The 9,501-nt window shown below is 38.4% G+C and overlaps 1 protein-coding gene across 2 annotated transcripts in view; it reads left to right on the top strand.

The window, feature by feature from the left end:
* Window positions 1–7,577: 7,577 nt before the first annotated feature.
* The window catches only part of rasa3 (RAS p21 protein activator 3), a 59,788-nt gene continuing 57,864 nt past the window's right edge, over window positions 7,578–9,501 (top strand). Inside the window, exon 1 of one of the 2 annotated variants that reach the window (XM_088075983.1) lies at window positions 7,578–7,839. In XM_088075983.1, the coding sequence (XP_087932109.1) occupies window positions 7,785–7,839 (55 nt within the window). In that variant the 5' untranslated portion in view covers window positions 7,578–7,784. The remainder of the gene's footprint in view (window positions 7,840–9,501) is intronic. The other variant, XM_042492609.2, reaches the window with a different exon arrangement.

Below are 9,501 nucleotides of genomic sequence, written 5' to 3'. Positions count from 1 at the left end.
AGTGTTTTTTTTTATCAAGGGGCAGAAATTCTCATGTTCCTCTAAGTGCTTCTTATGTGGTGTCACCAGACAACAGATGTCACTGACTGTTACCATAGAAACATGGCTCACAGTTCTGACTTGCATTAGACTAGTCTAAGAGTGAAATAGGATTGGCATAAATCGATAGACAGGTCTAAAATACTATCTCCATATAAATGCTGTAAATCTTGGGGTCCCATCAGCTCGCACTAGGTGGTGCTATAATTCTAAAATTAGTGTCATTGCTCCAGCTCAGACTATGTGCCATTTGCTTTTTGGGGCTGACTAATCTGAAGTCATTCATAGCAAAGTTTGTAATGCTGCTTAATGGATTCTGTATCATATTTAGGGACAATATAATGGACATATATGTTTAATGATTTACCTTTAAAACACGTTTATCAAAACAAGTCTTCATGCAAACATCCATCCTTTGAAGAGTAGATGCTTGCACCAGTCACACCTACCTCGCATTTGAATCTGTTTTGTAAAATATTGCTCTTTTTTCCATGTATTCAAGTGGTTTGAATGATTATATGTCATCCTCCATGAAACAAGACACATAAAGAGCCTGGTAGGCACATAATTCCTTTCAGACTGTCTGGATAATAAAACAAGCAAACATAATCAAGAATGTTTTCTTAGTGTCCGATTTTGCATCTAAACTGTGCTGTGTATTTTACTGGTTTGTGGCTTCACCTGCTGGCAAAAAGCAGTTTTTTTTAGCTCATATCTGTCTCATTTTGGCTGTGCTAGTGCTAAGTACACATATATTCTATTTTCTATTATTATTGAAACTGCAGATCAACTCTAACCCTAGATTTTAACTGAGTCTCAACATAAAAAATGAATAAACTATAATCAATTTGTTGTCTTTTTTCTCATTTATTATCAAAGAATTTGGATAAATGTTTGTGTTTTTCGTGTCACTGAAAAGATAGAGAAAGCACTCCCTGCATGTGTTGTTCATTAGTGTCTCTGTAACCCCACTACGAGCCTACAGCATGATTTCTGATGCTCTGTGTTTTTATTTTCTACAGATGCAGTGTTGAGAATGGAGGGTGGAAACAATCAACTCAAAAATAACAAATCGGATCAACATGGAGGTTATGTGAGTTGAATATATTAAAGATAAAGTTGAATTGATGTTCTTTCCACACACAGAATCATATGCATTCTTCTAAAATTTGATTCATGTACTACTCATAGAGATTGTATTCTTTTCCCATAATACCAGGATTAACTTCGCACATGTCAATCCGCCATCTGCTCAACTCAGTGCTCTCTGTCTCTATCATATATATCCATACACATATGTACATTGTATGTGACGGTGTGTGCTTGTACTTGAAAAATAGCACAAGCCACAATAGAAAGGGTTAGTTATAAGTGTGCAGTTATTTTAAGTGTGCCAATGCCCTCGAACGCTGCTCTGGTGGTTGGCTTGTGCATAATAAAACAACAGTGAGCATCCTTTCACTAATCTGCTTAGAGTCAGCATCTGCCTTCTCTCCCTCTTTCTGTCAATGGCTGTGCATTGTCACGGGAACACATACAAACACACGCTCACACTTGCACAGGCACTGGCAATGTCACTTGGACACATATTTTAATATCTTTGTTTGCTTTTTTGCTTGAGATAAGTTAGCCCTCCAAAATATGAGGGGCTTTTCTGTTTCTCCGTCTTATTAACGCTCACAGACACACATGCAGTTACACACATAGGCTTGTGGTTTACCACAGGGCGTCGCCACTCTAGCTAAACAGAAATAAATGCACGTCATAAACGTCTTTAAAGCATTATTTCCTTGTGATGCTGTGCGTACAGCTTAAAAAAAACTGTTCTCTCCTCCTTTCATTTTTCGCTTGTAGATATGATTCTACTTTGGTTGTATGTCATGATAGCAACAACCTTTGACTCCTGCATTGTAGTCTTATATAATAGTGGTTTGGCTGGTGTCACATCTGTGCATGCAAATGTATAGTCAGGAGGACAGTTTCCAGTCTACCTGCTGGGTTAAATCTAAATAAAGTTAGAGCGCAAATCCATCTCCTGTCTTGACTGCACAAACATGCAGCTGACAGGATGTGGCCAACATAAAGGATTTACATTATTGCTGTTTCCCCCCTGCGCTGGGCTTTCTTTAATATATACTTGTCTTGAGAGACTTTTCATATAACACAATTAATACCCTGGTTATTATCTATTGAAGTACCAATAGAGTTTAAGAGGAGATAGTCAAAGGTACACAAACCAACTGTGTCACTGATATGCACGCACAAGCACGATATGCACATTCAGCCAGTAGTGGAAAAAGGTCTCAGATATACTTTAGTGCTGTTTAATTGGATGACGAATCAAAAAAACACATGAAAAATTCAGGCTTGGTGTGCAAAGGCCTTTACAATCAAATACAAGCAAAATGCATGCATTCAAAAAGTGCTTATGTATAATATTAGCATTAAAAAAACACCCAATGTACCAACTGTAAAAGTGCTATTGGATTATACTGTAACTATTGATGCATCATTGTGTGAGCGGCAGTTTGTGTCACTTATGTTGCAGCTGGTAAAGGCGGGGCTACTTATAACTACTTTAGACATGTTTGCGAAGTTTATTTCATAATAATGCACCAGAACATTAATTGTATTTTGTATTAGTGATTTTAAATGGTGAAAGAAGTATTCAATTCCTTTACTTAAGAAAGAGTACCAATGCAGTAATGGGATGGCTGTGGGAGGTAGAGCATGTAATACACTAGTCAGTTGTTGTTTACTTCAAGGATAGGTGGTTGATCTCCGGCTCTTAGTCGGCAAGAATTGCCCCAATTGGTGTGTGAGTGTAGTGTGTGATTGTATGTGAATGTTGAGCATTTTGCACCTTGTATGGCAGCCTCTGCCACCAGTGTATGAGTGACTGTGGCAAGTAATGTAAAAGCAGAGAGGTTTAGAGAGGCACTATGAAAATTCACCTTTTAAAAAATATTCTGTCACCAGCATTCAAATTCCCACCTTTATGTTTACTTAAGGCTACAGTTAGTAATGTTTATGAAAATGACTTTTTGTCATAACTGCTGAAACTGTCACTATATTTACCTAGTGGCACATAAGACAGATAAAAAAAGCTGTCAAACTATATAGTGCTGATCAAATATGAAACAAAATTCTGTTACTGCCTTGACTATTTCACCTCAAATGTTTTCAGAAACATGTTTTAGTGGAAAAAAAATCATACTATGCCTACTTTATTGCCTTGTAGCATGTCTAATGGCATTACCACACATGGACAAAAACAGCCAATCAGAGCCGAGGGGTCTCTAATGCAGCTGTCAGTCATGTCAGTCGCTGTTTGTGAACTGCGGTCAAACTGTCGAACAAGGCAGCACTGATAAAATATGAATCAAGATTCTGTTTCTGCATTGCTTATGTCTTACCTCAAATGTTTTCAGAAACATATTTTAGTGTACTGTTTAGCTATAAAATGAAAAACTTTGTTCCAGCTGGTTGGCAGTGCTTCATTTTGTATACAAATTTTCTCATTTTACAGCTTAACCGTACACTAAAATATCTTTCTGAAAACATTTGTGGCAAGACATAAGCAATGCAGTAACAGAATCTTGATTCATATTTTATCAGCGCTGCTTTGTTCGACTGTTTAACCGCAGTTCATGACCAATTATTGACCTGACTGACTCCTTGGCTGTTGTAGTTTTTTTCTGTGATTTACAGTAGGTTCTAGCAGTAGAGGCACAATGAGGAGGAGGAGGAATGTGACTTTTTCAAATCTTTTCATGTGCTTCTGTTTGGGTGTAGAAACCGCTGCAGCAAATATGACAAAAAGTTCTTTTTTTAATAAAAGTTACCAACTGTATCATTTAAATATTGAAAGTGAAAATACTAGGTCTGCAGGAAAATTGCCTCTGTGAGTCTTCTATTACATACAACATTATTAGTTTGTATTGATGCATTAATTTGTAAGGAGCATTTTACTGTTTTGTAGTGAAGACAAAAATGCAGTATTTCCAAAGAAATTTACAGGCATAAAAATATAGGTTACATAAAATGGAAATGCACTTGAGTGACTGCACTTAATCACTTTCCACTGTTCAGTTAGCTTTGGTTGTCGCTGTGAGTCATTTCTCTCCTTAGGCGGGTCTTACAGGCTGACGGTATAGCATCGAGACATATAGCCTAATTAGATTTAGAGCTGTTCTAAAGGAGTCACAGCTAATCCCAACACTTTAGCTGGCAGCAGAAGCACTGCAGCTAACTGTCGTTCCTGGTAGAGAGACTGTCCGACTGCTCTTTTAGTCCCACATCTCTACTGGGTTGGGCTCGGCCAGCTGGGTTTGTAGAGTGCTCCAGACCAGAGTCGGGCTATTTTGAGGAATGTGGTCATGGTGATCTCAGAGGCGTGGCCCTAAGAGGCTCAAGTGTAGGCTGATGATGACCCTGTGTGTTTCACCTGAATGGATGTTAAACCCTTTCCAGACATCCCTCCAACAGAGCAAGCCAGAACCTTGTCCATCCTTCCATCTGTTAAATTTGGCCCAAGATCAGTGTCAGCAGGAACACTGGGACAAATTAATTCTTTCCAGGTTATCGCTGTTTTGTTTTGTGACTGCCTTTAGGAACATTTTCTCCTTTAGCTCTTTAATTACCTTGTTTTTATTTGTTCCTTTTGCCTGTTTGTCAGCAAGATGGTTTGATAATCAGAATCAGAAATACTTTATGATCCCCATAGGGAAATTGTGGTTCAGTTGCTCTGATGCCAAGCATAGAGAATTATAGAAAGCAGAAATGAGTACCAGCACAAAGTATGTAAAAACTGAAAATTGAAAATACAACAATAATTAAAAACAATTAGCACCAGTATGTAAATATTTAAAAAGAAAATTCATAAGTATAATGTGCTGAATGTGTAAAAATATGAACGTAAAATATAAAAAAAACAATTAGAACTAGTAGGCCTCTATGAATTTAAATATATATATATAAATATGTATAATGTGCATGTAAAAATAAGTAAGACTGATCAGTATGATTTAACTATGATAATAGAGGTTTTTTTTGTTCTGTCGAACACTGTGTTCGAGGATGAATAACCTCTTGAACAGGATAAATCAGTTTTGGTGATGTACACTGTCTGTTCATGGAGGAAATTTAGGCTATTTGAAACATATCATATAATAATAACACTCAGTAATAGCAGGTTTATGTTTGACTTTAAACAAAGAGGGACTTTGTTTTTAGTTTTTGAATTTTGTTGCATGTTTATGTCACTGTAAGGCCATGTGGTAGAAAAGTACTCCCCCCAAAACGAAATTTCTATTTTGCTGCATGAAACATGGTTAATTCAGTTAAGGCTCCAGAGGACAAAGACGATGTCTGTGGACTCCTTAAATGTCACTGTGCTGCACTTTTTAAAGCACATTATTGTACACCATGTCCTGAGTTTGGCAGCGTCCACACAGTAGTTGAAATGGGAGTGAGGCTAATCTGCAGTCATTTACAGCATGCAAAGCTCGGATCGTGGGAACAGCAAAAGATCATTTGCTCTACAGAAATAACAATGTAAAGCTGTTGTGTTGCTTTTTGTATCTCTAGTCTATTTGATGTAGAAAACAATCTGTACAGATTCAGTACAGCCAGACCCAATGCTGCTGCATGTGGGCCCCATAAAGAGAGAGTAAAACTGAACAGAAGATGCACTGCCAGTTCAGGTAGTGAACAAAAAAATAAAAAAGGTGATTTTATATGAGCATGGTGACCTAGCTTTGCCACCAGCTCCAATTATATTTTTAAAATCATTCAACATTATGTATGAGCTAGTTCGTTAATTCAGTCTAGCCATCCTCATGACGTTGTGGCCATGTATGAGGGGTGATTGATGCCAAGGAGGAGCATTAAAGTTGAAGCAAAGTATGAGGGGTGATTCATGCAAAAAAAAAAAAAAAAAAAGAGAGCAGTCACCCCCCTCATGGAATGGGGTGACAGAGTCGTCTCACCTTTAAGCCAGTAGCAGAAGTAGTAACAGTGCTAAATGTAAATGGGACAGCCAGCATGATGAGGCAGGTGTGAAATTTTGATGACCTATTATGTGTGCAGGGATCATAAATGATTGTTGTTGCCATGTTATGCCATTATTACTGTTTAGAAAGCACTGCTAATGCATATGTCATATGTCACACTAAAGTCTTTTTTGTTACATGTCTTGCATCTTGCCTTTTTTGCTTCTGGATAGCACGCTATCTAAAATCACTCACTGGGGTGGCACTGTTCTTGCGTTGTTTGTTTTTTATATGAAAGTAAAGACGGGCTGATGAAGAGTCTTTATTGTGATTCTGTCTTTGGATCTCTATGTAAAAAGGGCTTGTGTCATTTACAGCACTACTGTTATTTTTGATGGGGTTTGGTAGTACTATTCACTAAAGACAAACGTATTTGCCTGAATCTAATGCCATTTTCAGTCCACACAGATTCCTAGCCATGACAACATACTGGTTTTGCTGGGGTTTTAAGAGTGGAGCAGAGCAAAATAAAACAAGCTATGATGTTGGGTGATATTTAAAAGACATGTCTACTTAGAAAAGCGTCAGTAGCAGCGCTATCTTATATTTAGCGCTCACCTTTGTTGTTATTACTCCTCACTGGTTCTGGCACACCACCTGACAATGCCTGAATGTGGTGTTAGTCCCACCTGCAAGAATCACACAAATGATCTGCACACTGTATTAAAAGCTCATACTAAACTTTAATTGGGCAACATTTTTATCTAACGGATATCTTCATCAGGCATTTTCAAATCATCAGTTGAGTTGAAGTAGAGCAAGCAATATAAAGACACAAGCACATTCATCTCTCAGGTCACCTGATTGTATAATTAAGAGACTTTAATACTGAAGTACAAAGGAGTATAGAGTCAATGTAATTATCAAAATGCTATTTTCACCTTGTATTTCTGCAGACAAGTAAACTCCTCTGTGAGCCTCTGTTTCTCTGAATGTGCCGCGACTGACAAGCAGCTGAGACGTGTCTGACCAGCACTGCTCACACGGCCATTGTGGTTGCTCTGCCTTGTTAACACAGGCGCGAAAAACAACAACGACAAAAAAAACCCATCAGGTTCAGTGACGCTCACGCACGTGTTTCTGGCAATAGGCTTTTTTGACGAGGGAACCAGGGTGACAATAGCCTCTGGGTTGGCCTAAAAAAACATCATCCCTGGGGCACTATATAGAGTCTATGGTCTGGACCCAGACAAACTACTTATTCCAACTATGCACAAAATTTAGCTCTGGCAAAAAAAGTTCTATATTACGTTAAAAACACATGCATTTTCTGCTGTAGCTTGATTATGCGTAGTTTGTTATTAATTACAACATTCTAATTATAATAATTATTATTATTTTTAATTGCATTTTTTTGAGAGTGGGAGGGACCTCTTGTATTTCCTCAATGACAGCCCTCCTCTCCTCCTGTTGGTGGCACGGATCAGCCTTCATACACTTGTGTGGGCGGTGTTGTTTGGAGCCACACCTCCACTGGTGCTGCTGCTGCTGCTGCTGCTGCGGGACTAAGACTCAATCTGCCTGCTTGTTCTCAACCAGCCAGCAGAAGCAGTGGTCGGGACCGGAGTATGATCGCTGTCCGGAGAGCATAGATGTGCAAAACCCCTGGATTATCCGTGCGCTGGAGAGACCAGAACAGACCACCGTGGAGGACTGCCTTTATCTAGTCGTCAAAAGGGAAAGAGGGGAAGCATGGCGGTAGAAGAGGAAGGTCTCCGGGTTTTCCAGAGCGTTAAAATAAAAATAGGTAAGAAGAAAAATCCCTACCCCCAGTCTGAGCGCCTCAATGGATGGCTCCATGTTAATAACGGGCCAAGCAGGCAGTGAGGGCTGGAGACTGGAGGGGTGGGGGTTAGATCTGTCTTGTTCCTGCTGTTATTGTAATTCAAATCACACGCTTTCCTCTCAGCGCTGTTAAACTTAAAAAAAAATGTAAAAGGGGGAAAATCGGGAGATTCAAAGCCTTGTGGGAATTTGGCAGCTGGCATAAGAATCCAAATCATGTGTGTTTGAGGCTCACATATGGAGACTTGAACTGCTTTAGCAGGCAACATAAAGGCTTCACAGCTGCACATATCCAGATGCTTTTTCTGGACACTTTAGATCAAATAAACCTTTATTACACTTTCGCTGCAGCTACCCATTCATGTTACTGTACTCCCCCGCCCTCCCCCTCCATACAGCTTTATGCTTAACTGTCTAGCTATTGATTGTTAGCCCAGATTTCTATTTTTAGATATCTAGCTGGTCTCCAGTGAGTACCCATGGTTTGTAGGAGGCATGCTATGCATGCATATCTTGTGAATGGAGACTTGAGTACAGTTAGCATGGAGGATTTAGTGAAGAGGGGTTATTTATGTTATTTAGAGACTGTTTTGTATTTACAATAACTTCATTTTTAGTGATTTTTGAGTAAAACTGGAGTAATTACACAATGGGATCTATACCTAACCAGGGGTTACAATAAATGATAATAATAATGACGAAATATGGTAAAGAAAGACAGAAAAATCAAGTCGCATGTAAACTTACTTTTAGGTTACACTCTTGACTGTACAGTATAAGTAGGATTACAAGGAATCTTCATTATAGATTAATTTGAGCATTATTTTATGGATTAGTTAATCAATTTAGTGTCTTCAAATAGTTAGCTTTATCCAGCCAGCAGCTGCAAAGCCAAATATTTTAAATTTATAGTGATATAAAACCAATTAAAGCTGCATATTTCTATTTATTTTTATTTTATTTATTTATTTTTTTCTTGTATTTTTTATTGAATAATCTCAACATTATTTTCTGGATTAGTCAATTGATTTAGTGTTTTCAGATAGTTCGCTTTGTACAGCTAGAAGCTGAAAAGCCAAATATTCTAAATTCTAAAACCAACAAAAGCCGCAGATTTTCATTAATTTGTGCCAGTTTTGCAGAGAAAAGAATTTAAATGATAAATGAATTAACTCAGATGCTTATCCATTGTCCAGCTGTAATTATAGTAAACATTATGGTTTTTGTTTGGTTAGGGGAAGGAGTCTTAGATGCTGCAGTCTGACCCATTCGATAACATGTTCTTATTTTTTCGCCTGTTTAATATCAAAACATCTAAAGCAAACAATCATTTCCTCTGTCTGCTCTAAACTGTTATCTCGGGTCAACATGGTGCGTTTGGAAGCGTCTGCTGTCGTTTTTCAATGACATCTGGCGGGGCCGTTCATCCTGGCTCTGTTGTCCGGTTTGTTTTGACTCCAAACATGCGACGGGAGGGATGAGCAGAGAAAAAAAATGACAACAAACACACATACAAGCTGTGGTGGGGCTGTGTGATGATGCCAGACAGCATCAGACAAAAACACCCCCTTTTTTATCAGTTGAGCTGATGTACAGGCTGTGTTTTTAAGCCCCTCACCTGCTG

This window comes from Plectropomus leopardus, chromosome 1 (genome assembly GCF_026936395.1).
Source record: "Plectropomus leopardus strain MGB_pleo_1.0 chromosome 1, ASM2693639v1, whole genome shotgun sequence".
In the NCBI taxonomy this organism is placed as follows: domain Eukaryota; kingdom Metazoa; phylum Chordata; class Actinopteri; order Perciformes; family Serranidae; genus Plectropomus; species Plectropomus leopardus.
This window is presented reverse-complemented; position numbering and strand designations above follow the sequence as displayed.